Source organism: Esox lucius, chromosome 15, assembly GCF_011004845.1.
Source record: "Esox lucius isolate fEsoLuc1 chromosome 15, fEsoLuc1.pri, whole genome shotgun sequence".
Classification (NCBI taxonomy): Eukaryota; Metazoa; Chordata; class Actinopteri; order Esociformes; family Esocidae; genus Esox; species Esox lucius.
In genome coordinates this window covers 34873632-34889642 of record NC_047583.1, presented here as the reverse complement: position 1 = coordinate 34889642, position 16011 = coordinate 34873632, and the positions used below count along the sequence as shown (strand labels likewise).

The following is a 16011-nucleotide window of genomic DNA, read 5'->3' as shown; positions in this document are numbered from 1 at the left end:
GATGACTTTAGGTCTCTACCCTCACTTCAGTTGGTTTCAAAATCATACATTTCAACATTAAAGCTAATGAGAGGAAAATATATTTAGCTTTCACTTAATGTTTGTTTATCCCAAAACTGTATATGCTTTTGTTGATAAAATTACCATAGATGAGACCAGACTGAACACTCAAATTTAACCCTTAGTAATAGGCTACTCTGATGTAATGGGAGAGGTTGTTTGGGGCCATCCTAGGGGTCTGCCCCCCTTCCTGAAGCTCTGAGCTCCACCCATTTATGGCGAGCCATTAAAGGACAAATGTTTGTTTATGGTCCTCAGACTATCCTATCAATTTAGCCGACATCCTTTGTTAACTGGAGATTTTGATTTAGTGTCCAACCCATCGAATATTTTCGCAGTTTGTAGAAATGTGCTCATCATTATCTATACAACAACTCAACATTAGGGTGGAAATTAAGAAACTCTTAAGAATGGCAATCCAGACAGAAAACAGATGTATGACGTCACTAAAATCAAGGTACAATAAGTAATCCAAAGGAAACTCAATGTAGGCCTTAAACACGGTTACATCAATTACCTATTTGTTTATTAGTCAATTTACCATTTTAGAATTTAAACTCCATTAACGAGTATCAGGTGTTGGTTTTGAAAACAAGCATTATCCCAGTTATCGTTGGTAAATACAAATAAGAGAAACTATATTATTTAACCAAACTCAATTCAGCATTTAAAATACATCTAATTGTTATGTTGGGGAATAAACTCGCTTCAGCTGTATTACCCTTTTTTTTTTTTTTTTTTAGGCTATAACTATATTGGATTCAAATTCAGTCCTCATGGAACACTGCTTGTCTCCTTAACGTACAAGTCTATCACCATGTGGATTCTTCATCCTACCACTTATACAATATAAAAGGAGAGCGAAAACACAATACGTTAAACTTTTTGTAAGACAACCTTGAGACTATTTTACCAGATTAGAAAATCATTGTACCAAATTCTAATTCATCATAGGTTTCAGATGTACCCACTTGTGCAAGCGAACAGCTCAGCAAGCAACAGACAAGTACCACGTGGTGGGCCTTGATTAAGGCCTACCTACATTGTGAGACCCCCCTTGAGGCCTTACGGTTTTAAACATTATCATCAACGCAATAAATACGTTTGACTCAAAATTACATAAGTACACATGACAAAACAGGTTATTTCTTGAATACCTATTAAAACATGTTCAAGCATGACAGAACAAAACAGGCTATTTCGAATGCCTATTAAAACATGCTATATAACATTCAATTGCTTCTCAAACTACATGTAATATTTAATTAAATAAGCTTGGCTATTACCGAGGAAGGTGATCAGGTTTCCTTGATAAGTTCCAGCTTCATTTAATGATTAAGTACGATACATTTTTAGGAAATAAACATTTAAGAACTCTGAATCAATGATTATGAAAGCTCACGTCAGTTCCTAGTATTGTCCATGATTCCAGGATCCCATAAGAGAGACTCCATCTTGAGACTACTCTCGGTCAGCCAGGTGGTCAAACAGAATGAATCTTCGTCCATTTCGATTGTCTCCTTTTGCGCCTTTCGACTTTTGTCCTTTCTCGGCCATCTTAACTTTCCTCTGTCTTCTCTCTTCGTCTGTACCACACTCTCCATCTGTCCATATACAACTTCCTCGGAATCCATCTTGTTTAGCCGGAAAACGTTCTTTTTCTTTCTGTCCATTTCGAGTCCAGGCATCGTTGTTAATGATCCTTTTCGTTCTTGATGGTATCCTATTCGCGCCTTGCTTTTTAAACATGAACGCATCATGCGCGTCAGAGGCTGCAGTCCTCTTGTTGTATTTGTACAACTGGACGGCATTATATTTTTACTTGTACAAGTCACTGTATAATTGCCGAAAAATACAATATCACACACTAATCCCGAAAAGGAAAATGTAGTGTCATCATACTATGGCGACATGGAATACAGTTCAGCACTGAAGCACACCGGTCAACGCCCCAACAAATTGAGACGGACTGTCCGCACCCGCAGACAGATTCCACGCAATAAAAATCACGGCCTAGTCGGGTCGTCATAGGGCTTGTTTGACAAACTAACGCTTTTTGCAATCTTGACAGTTCGTTCTATGGCGTAGTTTTATGACTCACTGTTCAGTTGTTTTCAGCAACCAGTAACCGGGAAAAACAACTTCTTCCTCGCGATTGCAAATCGAGCCCCTAAGCTCTCCAACCAAAGTTCAGCAGAATCGTTAAAACATATCCATCGGGTCGCGGCAGCATCGTGTTAGAAATCGGCCGTTTCGTATAGTGGTTGTAATAATTAGCATACCCGTTTGTCAAGGGAGAGAGAAAGTATATTATTTATTGCAGCATTAGAAAGTCTTGTTCATGAGGTTACGGACCTGGTCTTCCTTACACAACCTCAATCTCATCTCAGTCAATCTCTTCTCACTGTAATGTTGGTTACCAGCTAGCCTATACATTAAGGGCGTTTCTAACTTTTTAGGAGTCAACCCCCATGCCATATGGCCATCGTAAACATTCCTGTCATTAGAGCGCTACCTACTGAGAGATAATCTAAACAGAGGTGTTTCTGTTGTTCTCATTATCTAGGCACATTCACTTCCAATGAAACGTACATTCATATTGTAATTGTTAATGCTCAGATTCTACATTACCATCTACTATTTCATATTCATTTGGGAAAGATTAGAGCCCACCCAGACTGTTTTACCTGCTGAAATACTTTTTTGACTGAAATCACTTTTTGGCCGATTAACACTTTTTGCTGTAACACAATTACACTTATATGTGGCCGCAGTCTGTATGCTCGTGTCTGAGGGTACACTGTATTGTAGCCATGGTGCCATTTTCAGTCCCATGGTCTGTCGTGTTCTCGCATCCGTTCCTTGTGGATTTAGTTGCTTCAGCAGTCTCATCACTGTGTGTCGTTTAATATGTAGCTTGTGTTTTTGCTGTACTTGCCACATAGTCCGATAGCCGAATAGTTGCCCTGGTCCATGCAGCTCTGTAAGGATGGCACGTCTCACCTCATCCAGTTGTGAATAGTTTTTCCTTCTGTACAACCCTGCTTCTCTCAAACGTGACTTCAAAGTGCGTATACTCATCCTGATGTTGTGATTGGTTGACAACATATCAACAACCACGTCGTATGTATGGCCTGCATCAAAATAATTCATTATAATAGTGAAAGTATCTTCGGGGGCCTGTTGCACAAAACCAGGATAAGGGATTAAGCCGGGATATCCAAATTATCCTGGATTAATTTAGCTTTGACTTGGTTGCACAAAAGCAGGCTGAATTAAACCCAGCCAAGTAACCATGGAGATTTATTCTTTGCAGCTAGCCTGCTCCAGAGCAGGCTAACAGCCAGGCTAAGATTAATCCTGGAGTCTTGTGTTAAAACAGCTGCCGCTCTGATCCAAAATAAACGTCTTTAACAGTCGTTCCGTTGTCTTCTGAATGTGTTCTGCTTTATTGTTAACATGCATTACTTGTCACTATTGCTGTGACGAGTTTGATTTAAATCCTACTATTGCAGTTTAGATGGTTTGAAATGGTTGATGAATTTGCAACGGGGGTTTCAATTAAGTCAGTGATGAGGGCAATATATAAAGTCCCATTCACCTGTGTTTCTCCCTGCACCATGGCATGTCCATTTCTGAATGAAGTTTTGGATGAAGAAGCGCTGATATTTAGACGTGCTTTCAAACGTGAGAGGGTGTTTCGGACAGATCAGACCCTTTAGCTTTTCCCGACGAGTACCTGCATGAGAGGTATCGATTTACTGGAGATGGAATCCGCTATTGTGTGGCACTGCGTTTTTTTAGAAGCGGCATGTTTTTATATGCCGTGGGACATGCCGAAATTCTAAATAAAGGCACTATTTGCCGTTTTGTCAGAAGTGTGTTTGGCACTGAAATCCTTGGTACACATCTTTATTACCTTCGCTGGACACAGAAGAATGTGCTTCATCAAAGAGATTTCTACAAGATTGCAGGTAACATGAATTACAGATTACAAAAACGTGTTACATTACAACAGTCACAGGATATACTCAGACTATTTTGTGTTACAGCTTTCCCTAATGTCATTGGTGCGCTGGACTGCACACAGATCTGCATTAAACGCCCCTCAGGGGCCCACGAGGGAGATTGTGTCAACAGAAAATCCTTCCACAGTATCAGTGTTCAGGTAAAAATGTAGTTACTGTAAACTAGCCCAAATGTATTCTGTGCATGACGTATACTGAATAGGAAACCATTTCCCAGCGACTATCACAAGGTAGGCCACACACATTTCACTGATAAACACAATTGCGTCAAAGGTTTTACTTGTGTAGTTGTAATGATTACATGTTGGATTCTCAGGTGAATTCTCTGCCGTTCTGCTGGGAGACAAGGGTTATGCATTGGCCTTCTCAAGTCACAATTTCAGTGTCTCCACCACCTGAGGGTCACCCCAGACAGGGCCTGTGACATTACTGTAGCCTGCACAGTCCAACACAATATTGCCTATCTGAGAAAGGAAAGGGGTCCAGCAGTGGCACTGGAGATTGAGTGGGACAATGCAGCTATATTCCCAGATGACATTAATGGCAGGCTGGTCAGAGACCAATACATTATTTCAGATGAGTGATTTCATTGTCTTGTCCTTCTCCAATAAAGGATTGTTTGTGTTACTTCTTAATTAGGCCTAATGTTTTATTTGATATTATAGTAGCTTACTTTGGTTTCATGACCTCAATTTTCCTCTCACCTCACTGAACTAATAACTTTGCATAGTATAGTGTACATTCATCACACAGGGAACACCACAATGCTTCTTAAGCTTTTTATTTTAGTGCTGTCACTTGTCAGTTTGGAGCTTGGGAGAGAGAAAGAAAATCATGATTAATACATTGTTTTACAGATGAGCTAACAGTGGGGATTGAAGTCACTTCTTGTTGTAGTTTCTGGATCTCCAGATCCTGTTTCCTCAGTGTTCTCTTCTTGATTTCTATACCAAGGTCCAGATCCTGGTGAGTCCTTTTACTTACAGCAATCTGTGCATCTGCCAGCTCTATTTGCTTGTTCAGATGTCATGTATACAGACATCTTACAGTTTGTGAATTCTGCAAACCACCCATTGATTAGCACAGCAGGAATTGTACATAATTCAGATTTCCATTAGCCCATACTTACGATGTTGCCAGGCTGGCTGTCAGACTGTACTGTTACATCCTGTTACATACAGATCCTTCCATCACAGGCCTTCCTTGGTTCAAATGAAGGGCCATTTCCTCAGCTGGGGGGGGGGGGGGGGGGGGGGGTGAGTCTGCAGCTAACAAGCATATAAAAAGAAATTAAAACAGTGTACAACTTTTCTAGAAAGTAGATATTTTTAAATCCTTCCGCATTCAGTCGGTCCGCTATTGTATGCCAGGCTTTTTCTCTCAGTTTAATAACAGCCGCTGTATTTCCTTTTCTGCATATTATATGCTTTACCTCCTCATAACTTTCCATAATTAGTTGCTGCTCCTCGGGTGAAAAATATGCCGCACGCGTCTTCTCCATCTCTGAATCAGTGAATCTGTGATCGATACCGTGGTCTATTTCAGAAAGCCGTGGACGTGCACTTATCCCGACTATCTACACCTGGCTTGACATAGCTTCACCTTCTCATCCTGGCTCGGCAAACGTGCAACCGATTAAGCCGCGATGAGCGGATCACGCTAAGTCAAGCTGCGCTTTTTCAGTTATCCTGGATTTCTTCATTCTACTTTTGTGCAACAGGCCCCGGGAGTACTCATGTTTTGAAAATAGGCGCTTTTCCGTGTTTTTCACCTCTCCTTCCTGTTAAAAGACAGACCGTCCTTCTGTCCAATCAGGAGGTTCCGTTCTCTGCTAGATAGGCCCTACCTTTTCCGTTAGAAGTTAATGTCGTTGTGTTTCATGATTTGTTGAAGTGTTTTCGTATTTGCTGTTGTGTTTTCCTATTTGCCGTTGTATTTCATGATTTGTCGTTGTGTTTCATGATTTGTTGTTGTGTTTTATGATTTGTTGTTGTGTTTCATGATTTGTTGTTGTGTTTTATGATTTGCCGTTGTGTTTCATGATTTGTTGTTGTGTTTTATGATTTGTTGTTGTGTTTCATGATTTGTCGTTGTGTTTCATGATTTGTTGAAGTGTTTTCGTATTTGCTGTTGTGTTTCATGATTTGTCGTTGTGTTTCATGATTTGTTGTTGTGTTTCATGATTTGTTGTTGTGTTTCATGATTTGCCATTGTGTTTCATGATTTGTTGTTGTGTTTTATGATTTGTTGTTGTGTTTCATGATTTGTCGTTGTGTTTTATGATTTGTTGTTGTGTTTTATGATTTGTCGTTGTGTTTTATGATTTGTTGTTGTGATTTGCACTTCAGTAGAGGAGTGCTGTTAATCTAGTAGCACACCAATGGGTTTCAGTGTTTCCTTGTCAGTTTTGGATAAAAAATTTGAGAACCATTTAACCAGATAATTTATGTTGTTAGCATGTGGCATCAAGCTATAGGATGGTGCTGGCATCCTGGCACAATCAAGGGCACATACACTTCTCCGGTCCCCCACCTGTTGCCGCGATGAAAGTACTCTAACTGAAAACAGGCCACATGCAAAGCACATGTGAACACTAGAACCGCCAGGCCTTTTTTACTTCCTATAACCATATAATCCTATAAATTTGGCGTCATTAGCATACGAATCGACCCTGTTATCATGGACATTCTCCTCCGCAGCATCAACTAAAAAGTAAAAAAAATAATGAATTACAGAACTTGTCTGTTTTAAATGGTTAATGGATTTGAAAAATACAATAATGTGTTTGCATTGAAGGTCTCATCATACAAAAAAAAAACTACAAAAAAAAGAATACATAGAAAAAGACAAGGTCTGATTTCAATGCCAATGCATAGCTCTAGTCACCTAGATTATTGACATATAATATTTTTCTATAGGTGACAAGAATAAATTGTAGAAAAACGGAGAAGAGCTATTAGAAAAAGACGAGGTCCGAAATGAAGTCTGTTTCATCCTTGCAGGTTTCTCCCGCAGGATGTAGTGGGGCTTTGAGTTGATTTCAACGCCAATGCATAGCTATAATCTCATAGATTACTGGCATAAAATATTTTTCTGTAGGTGACACAAATACGTTATCGAAAAACCAAGAGGAATTAGTAGAAAAAGAGGAGATATGGTTGGAATTTCATTTTGTGAATAATTATTCAGCCAAATACATTTGTACAATATTAATCTTCAATACAATAAGCAACGAAAATTCAAAAAGAGACGATAGGATTTATGTGCGATTTAGTTTATTTCCCTTCTAAAATAATGTTGATTTTCATTTTCGATTTACATTTGATGAATTAGCCTAAAGAATAAGCTGAATCTCCTATTGAGAAATGGTAACCCATGTGATAAGTAGCCTATATCATTTGTATTATGTTTCAGTAATAGCCTAATTAAGTTTTCATTCATATGGGAGTATTGTGCATTTATCCATTGACGTGATGCATTCAGCGAGGGGTGATTAGCGCCTGGGTACCATTTGGGTACCAACGCTGAGTGATGGGGGCTGATGGCAGATTAAGTGAGAAAAACAGTAAAAAAAAAGCAGGCAAATAGTCTCTAAATAGTTTTCTGTTCGTCAGTTTAGTCGGAACGGAACAATGTAACGGAAAAGCCTATTTAGGAAAATTCATGGAAGGAGGAGTGTGTAGCTTTCAAAATGGGAATTCAATTTTGATTACAAACTCAAACGTCAATTGGCATAGGCATTTGGCGGTTCTAGTGTGTAAGGAGTTAATGTTTCAAATAGGATCTGTCGCAATCATTGTGAAAGCTTTCGCCAGTCTATCTAAATTACGTTCAGTATAAGCCTAGAATAACATGTTCCAATTGAAACAGTTATGTGGTTTTCATTACTGTCAGATATGAAACCACATGCTTCCTACCTATAACGCTCAGAGACAGTACAACCTTTGAGCAATAACAAGATGTTCCAGTATGCAATAACAACTAGAGATAACCAAGAGGAAAAGGACATGTGTGTTATGACTACTGAACGCTGTGCTTCTAAATAAAAACGAGTCCACCCATGGAGAAGTGTGAGTTGCTGAGTTGAATCCTACTGTCAGGCTCGTTCCTGGCTCAGTTGAGATCAATGGCTCTCTCCCTTCTGCAGAAGTGACTTCTAAAACGTCTTTCTGACTCTTGGTGTGGTTCTTTCTCATTAGACAAAATAGACTATATAGAAGTTTGGTGAACTGAACCCAACATAGTGTTAAAGAGTTCTCAAAGGGACAGAATTATGGATCCATAACAGACATGGAAACACTGGAACTAATTTGTGTGCTACAGGATTGACAGCCCTCATCTGATGGTTTCTTCTCAGGTGTCCAATCACAGTGTTCCAAGCATTAAACACACAGTCCAATGTGGACAGCTCTATCAAATAGGTGCACAGCAAAATTATTAGTGTACATTTAACTCGGAAAGTGTTAAATGGACACTATTTTTAGTGAACATATGAGTCCCACTGAATTGGTGTTAAAATAATAATTTTACTTTTACTATAATAATACTTTTGGAAATGTTAAATATTGAACACACTTGTAGTGTTACACATTGAACTCTGAATAGTGTTCAAGTCAACTTGATTTTGGTGTTTGCATAGCTCTACCACAGAGTAATAACCAACACTAACAGTGTAAAAACAACTGTTTTACAGTAAATTTGACTCATACAGTGTACATTCAACTAAATTCTGGCACTACTCAAAAGTAAAATATACAGAATTAGTGTATATTCTGCAGCTAATCTATTTTGTTCTAGCATAATTTAACTAGTACGATGTGAGTGTGACATTATTAGGCTTAAATTCAAAGCAAAAACAAGTAGACGACATTAAGTCCTTAGCTGAAAGGTTTATTTCTTTTAATCAGTACGGCATCACTGATTAGCAGCACAATCATCAAACTCTTAGCTTTGACTTCACATACTCTATTTGCCACATAGGAACAGCTAAGAACTAACTTTTAATGTAAAACTCTGGGCCAACTCAGAATTTAAAACTCAGGATTACTGTGAGCTCACAATATATCCATGAAAAAAGTTTCTACATCAGTAGTAAAACATTTTACAACATCCATCCATCCATCCATCATCTTCCGCTTATCCGGGGCCGAGTCGCGGGGGCAGCAGTCTAAGCAGGGATGCCCAGACTTCCCTCTCCCCAGACACTTCCTCCAGCTCTTCCGGGGGGACACTGAGGTGTTCAGATGCCCAAGCCACCTCAGCTGACCCCTCTCGATGTGGAGGAGCAGCGGCTCTACCATTGACCAGTAGATTGACCAGTAAATCGAGAGCTTCGCCTTGCGGCTCAGCTCTTTCTTCACCACGACAGACCGATACATCGACCGCATTACTGCAGAAGCTGCACCAATCCGTCTGTCAATCTCCCGTTCCATCCTTCCCTCACTCGTGAACAAGACCCCTAGATACTTAAACTCCTCCACTTGAGGCAGGAACTCTCCACCAACCTGAAGTGGGCAAGCCACCCTTTTCCGACTGAGGACCATGGCCTCGGATTTGGAGGTACTGATTCTCATCCCCACCGCTTCACACTCGGCTGCAAACCGTCCCAGTGCATGCTGAAGGTCCTGGTTTGAAGGGGCCAACACGAAAACATCATACGCAAAGAGCAGAGACGAAATCGTGTGGTCCCCAAACCTGACACCCTCCGACACCCTCCGGTTCATAATAAAAATTATGAACAGAACCGGCAACAAAGGGCAGCCCTGCCAGAGTCCAACATGCACTGGGAAGAAGTTTGACTTACTGCCGGCAATGCAGACCAAGCTCCTGCTTCGGTCATACAGGGACTTGACGGGCCCTTAGCAAAGGACCCAGGACCCCATATCCCTGAAGCACCCTCCACAGGATGCCGCGAGGGACACAGTCGAATGCCTTCTCCAAATCCACAAAACACATGTGGATTGGTTGGGCAAACTCCCATGAACCCTCCAACACCCTGTAGAGGGTATAGAGCTGGTCCAGTGTTCCACGGCCCGGACGAAAACCACACTGTTCCTCCTGAATCCGAGGTTCTACTATCGGCCGTATTCTCCTCTCCAGAACCCTGGCATAGACTTTCCTGGGGAGGCTGAGAAGTGTGATCCCCCTATAGTTGGAACACACCCTCCGGTCCCCCTTCTTAAAAAGAGGGACCACCACCCCGGTTTGCCATCCCAAAGGCACTGTCCCCGACCGCCACACGATGTTGCACAGGTGTGTCAACCAAGACAGTCCCACAACATCCAGAGACTTGAGGTACTCAGGGCGGATCTCATCCACCCCCGGTGCCTTGCCACCGAGGAGTTTCTTGACCACCTCAGTGACTTCAGCCCGGGTGATGGACGAGTCCACCTCTGAGCCCTCATCCTCTGCTTTCTCAATGGAAGACGTGACAGCGGGATTGAGGAGATCCTTTATAAACATTTTATTAAAACAAACAATCAGATACTATTAAAAACAACTACTGTACCACCACTGCTACCTGAACCTTCTGTTTTTAAAATATATATTTATATTATATATTTATTAGGGGACCAAGTAACGTAGGTACGGTCCCCTATTGTTTTTGTTAGGGGCCCAAGCAACAAAATTGCTGGAACCCTTTTATGTTTGTACGTTTTATTATTTTTATTATTATTATTAGGGGACCAAGAACCGTAGGTACGGTACCCTATTGTTTTGTGCTTGTGGTGATGCCCAGACTTCCCTCTCCCTTGTCACGTCCAATCCCATTGACAACTTAAATTGTTCGTTAGGTCACACCTGCTCCCTTTTACAAGGTGGTAGTATTTCGGATGATTATGAGCTTTCCAAGAGTACACAACACTGTGTATTCAAATCGTAAGTAGGCCTGTTGGATTTGTGGGTAAGTTTAAAATGAAGCTTGTAATGGGGATATTAGCCTATTTGGTATGTTGTTGTAAATTTTGGAAACGTTCATAAATATAATAGACTTAATTTTTGCAATATTTGCTGTCAAAAGTGATCTAATGTGGCCTGTACACTGGAAATGGAAGCTGTTAAACAAGCTATTGGAAAGCTACATTTTTGAAAATGGTATCTTACGAAGGCGGACATTTCACTAGGGACTTTATTGTCGCCTCTTCCAAATTAGGACGACGTGCATCAGCACCTGCAGTAATTTCAGAGTGGCAGGCAACAAAAAAATACTCAAACTCTGACATCTCGCCTCTTTGTTTCATAATCGTTTCTGGTACTGGTACCCAGATAGCAATGAGTCGGCAGACCGGAGGCGGTCCTCCAGAGACAGTAGAAGCGTCAGAATGTCTTAATCGCAAACATGTTTGCCGGCTCACCGGCAGCCGCCTTCCTTCCGCCTTTGTTCTGCGGCCGGCCCATGGGCCAACCGCCGTTCCACCGCCGTTATACAGAAGGCGGACCTTCCGCAGCAAATGCTATTTTCGGGCGATCTTCCGCTTTTATATATATATGTATATATATATTTAATATTTATAGCATACAGTTTATCAAGAATAATGATTGATCAAACCAGACAAATTTCCATTTGGTGTTTTTATTCCACATTTCAAAGTACAGTAACTGTCATTCAAACAAGGTGTCAGATCACTGAAATAAATAACAGGAAGAAAAAAATATACATATAAATACACACTACAGAACATGCAGGTTTCCAATTACATTTTGGTAAAAAACAGCCATACAAGCAAATTATAACACAAACACAATAATTGTTAATATAAAGAGGTCAGCTCCGGGATGAAAATAATTACCAGTAAACATAAGTAATGAGGATATTTGGTACCAAAGAATGTGCAGGATACCAAATAAATCGAGGTATAACATCACATTTTCAAGCCATTTCTAACAATAGGAAATGGTGTGGTAATAATTTAGAGTAAAGCTCTAGAGTAGAATAGACCATTATAATGGCATTGCTGACCTGGTGCACAAGATTTACACCGTGCGGCAATAAGATCTGTGTCTCTTGTATCTGTGATAAACAAAACTTTACATATAACAATAGAATAACAGTTAAGCACTGTGATGGAATGAAAAATGCTGATGTTAAAAACAGAGTAAGTAGAATATTTGGTACCAGGTAATGTGCAATATCAAGTATCAGAGGTATGAAATAGTATTTCCAAGCTATTATTAATAGAATAACAGTTAAGTACACTGATGGAATATCAAGTAACAGGTATGAAATAGGATTTACAAACTATAATAGAATCGTTAAGCACTGACAGAATGAAATAAGCCAACACTAAAGTTAAAAAAAAACACAGTGAACAGGGTGGATTTGGTGAGTGTAGTCTGGCACTTCTGGCTTCTTGATGTTACTGACAGCAGGATAAAGAAAGTGTTCCAGTTCAGTGATGCTCGGGTGTCAGTAGTCAGCCTAGGTTTAAGGGGTCGGCTGTGGGTCCCTCTCAGCTGTGCAGCGCCTTTTTCTGCCTTCACGGTCAGATGCTCCTTTCAGGTAACGCACCTACAGGGGTTCCCAGAATAAAAGAATAAAGTAGTCAGTCCTGGTCCCTCAAATACTAAACTATGACATTTATATCTAGGTCTACTACATGTACAGGTATTAAACTAACAACCACAGGTGTTGTTTGCAAGTTGTACGTCTTCAACATTGTCCCTACTTGCTTCACCTGCTCTTGAAGTGAGTCACTGTCATCCGAAGCTACAAAATGAAAGGCATATGGTAATTCTGAACCTACATTACACACAAAAAAGTTACATTTAAGAAAGAGTGCACATTCTCACCTGCTTCTGCACTGCATTCCCTCAGGGCTTGGTTCTCCTCCCTCAGAGCTTGGTTTTCATTCTGGAGTCTCATCTACATAAAAAAATAAAAAAACAACTACTAAAGGCAATATTTTCAATACTGTTAAAACACTGGACAATAAGACATAGGCCTAGAATATACCTTCATAGCTGAAAACGTTGTGCTGTACACGAGATGCCAAGGGCGTCCAAGGGGCCAATAACAAAGCGATGACTTTCTCCTATTGATAATCATTGATGTAAAAAAATGTTTGAAGTAATTGCATACATTTATTGAATTGGACTTAAATGTAAAACTTAGTTTAGCGCAACGTATTACATACCTCCAGCGTTTTAACCCATATGCTGCCAGGGTAAATTTGCTGCTGGGGGTGTAAAGCTCAGTACTTGACGAGCTGGGGGAACAAACATAAAAGCTTTAATTTCACTGCAGAGATTGCATATTCAGTAATGAAACAATAATTGAACTGTGCAAAGCTAATGGAATGTACAACACACTTCGACACCTTTTATCCAAAAAGTCAAGTGCCCTAATGAAAAACAGATTATGGATAAAAAGATTCCTAATCTTACAGTTTTTTTCAGTCGCTAACAAGCGTTTGTCCAAACAGTAGTCACATTTTCAAAACTCTAAACACAATTAGCACAGCATCGGTCTTTTGTGGCCATACCATTCACACATTTAATGTCGTTTTCACACAATATGCAGTCAGTGAACACATTTCCACAATGCTTACATTTTCTTAACAGACAAGCTATACCTCCCAACAAAATTATGGATTGTTTTTGTAGTATTTACAAATGTTAACACACAACATCCCACAATAGCAAAAACAATATTCCAAACCTTAAATACAGTATAAAAACCTCTGCTTCTGAAATGATATCAGTTCAAAAACAAAATATATCAAAAATATATCTCAGCTGATAATAAACAAACAATTGAATAATTGACACAGCTGATTTATGTTTGGTGAATTGGGCCAACCACAGCTGATTCCAGTCTGGCTTAGACTCAGTGGCAGGGGCTTATTTTTTCTATTACTATAAAAGGAGGACTTTAAGGAGTGATGTTTTTGGAAACAGTAACAGAAAAAGACAAACATTGTAATGTCTGGACAAGGAAGAGGAAGAGCAAGGGGCCCAGGGAGAAGACCAGGTCCAGTGAGAGATGCAGAAGGAGGTGCAGTGAGAGGTGGAGGTGCAGTAAGAGGTGCAGTGAGAGGAGCAGTAAGAGGTGCAGTGAGAGGAGCAGTAAGAGGTGCAGTGAGAGGTGGAGGTGCAGTGAGAGGAGCAGTAAGAGGCGCAGTGAGAGGAGCAGTGAGAGGAGCAGTGAGAGGTGCAGGTGCAGGCCCAAGGAGAGGGCAAGGTAGAGGTGTAAGAATGCGTGGTGGTGGCATTCCAAGGGCTGCAAGAACAGTAGTCAGTGATGAAATTCGTGCCACTATCATTGACCATGTAATCAACCACGGTCTCTCACTAAGAGAGGCTGGTGAAAGAGTCCAACCCAATTTGAGTCGGTCAACGGTTGCCTCCATTATTCGCATCTTTCAACAAACCAACAGGTAAGTATTGCATTTTACATGGTTTGTTTCTATTCTCATTTGACATGTCAATAAGGTCATACAGTAATGCATATGTTGATATTTTTATTTTTCTCTACAGAATGCAACGTCTTCCACCCTCTGGGGGAAGAGGAAAGCTCCTCAATAATGATCAAGAGCTTGCCATTGTAGAAATGGTTGTTGCAAATAATGTGGAGGACCATGAGATATTTGCCAATATAGAAAGCATCAGCCTCACAACCATTACGCGGACATTGTCCAAACACCGAGTGCGGATGAAGCAGCTCTACACTGTTCCCTTTGAAAGGAACAGTGAGAGAGTCAAGGAGCTACGACGACAATATGTCCAGGTATAGTGTATATTCAATTCAATGTCCAGTTATATAACCTTTGCACTTTGCAAGTAGGTTACCTACACAGTAATAGGTTACAGTACAGTATGGTAGACACAGTAATGACATGACTTAAACTTTGTTTCAGAGAGTTATGGAATTGGAAGCCAACCAGGCCCCTCATGAATTCATTTACATCGATGAGGCAGGATTCAATCTGTCCAAAAGGCGTCGACGTGGACGAAATATAATTGGAAAAAGGGCCACAGTTGATGTGCCAGGACAGAGAGGGGCAAACATTACTATGTGTGCAGCAATGGCAAATACAGGATTACTCCTTCACAGATGCCAGGTTGGACCTTATAATACTGAGCGCCTCCTTGCGTTTCTTAATGATCTCCACCAGCGCCTGGTACCAGAGCACGGTCAGGAGGGTGAAAACATGAGGACCTTTGTAATTACCTGGGACAATGTTGCTTTCCATCATTCACAAGCAATAACAGCATGGTTTGAAGTCCACCCAGTACTGGTGAGTCTCTTCCTTCCACCCTATTCACCTTTCCTCAACCCCATAGAGGAGTTCTTTTCTGCATGGAGGTGGAAGGTTTATGACCATCAGCCACATGACCAGATGTCCCTACTTGAAGCCATGGATGCTGGATGCAGGGATATCACAGTTCAAGATTGCCAAGGGTGGATCCGACATACCAAGCGGTTTTATCCCAGGTGCATCGCCTTAGATGATATCAGATGTGATGTTGACGAAAACATGTGGCCTAACCCTGAAGATCGCAGGGATTAGATACATAAATTTTGTGCCATTTTTAGTTCCCCCCCTTTTTATTTGGGCTTTTTGCAGTTTTTTTTGGTCAGAATGCTCTTGTGTTTCATGGATATTTTGTAAATAAACCTTGAAAATAAAATAAACCTTGTCTGTTCTACTGTACCTTCTTTGGTAAACAGTTACTGTAAGAAATAACTGATTTGCTTTTTACTGGAATGCGTTTGAATGTGAACATTACTGTACATGTGCACATACAGTTCCAAACCAATAAATTTAGTGTAAACGGTGGATTGCATGTTACCTGAAACATAAAAATCTATGCAGTTTTTATAATTTTAACAATAGCCAGAATTTTGAAACCTGGTGTACTTCGTTTGACTGCATGTACCTTGTGAAGTGAAAACAAATGTTACTCTTTGACAGAATTATTT

General features: G+C 40.4%; 1 protein-coding gene across 1 annotated transcript; it reads left to right on the top strand.

Annotated features, from left to right (window-relative positions):
• The first annotated feature begins 14211 nt into the window (after positions 1-14211).
• LOC117595617 lies at positions 14212-15646 on the top strand. The gene is made up of 3 exons (XM_034297571.1): positions 14212-14464; positions 14565-14814; positions 14945-15646. The coding sequence occupies exons 1-3, from the start codon at positions 14283-14285 to the stop codon at positions 15596-15598; spliced, it is 1086 nt and encodes a 361-aa protein (XP_034153462.1). The 5' UTR covers positions 14212-14282; the 3' UTR covers positions 15599-15646.
• The last annotated feature ends 365 nt before the right edge of the window (positions 15647-16011 follow it).

What these genes read in the sequence shown, in the direction of transcription:
- LOC117595617 (XM_034297571.1), top strand. Translation starts at nt 14,283, where the DNA reads ATGCGTGGTGGTGGCATTCCAAGGGCTGCAAGAACAGTAGTCAGTGAT. An exon ending in ATCTTTCAACAAACCAACAG is followed by an intron (nt 14,465 to 14,564) that starts GTAAGTATTGCA and finishes TTTTCTCTACAG; the next exon opens with AATGCAACGTCTTCCACCCT. An exon ending in TACGACGACAATATGTCCAG is followed by an intron (nt 14,815 to 14,944) that starts GTATAGTGTATA and finishes ACTTTGTTTCAG; the next exon opens with AGAGTTATGGAATTGGAAGC.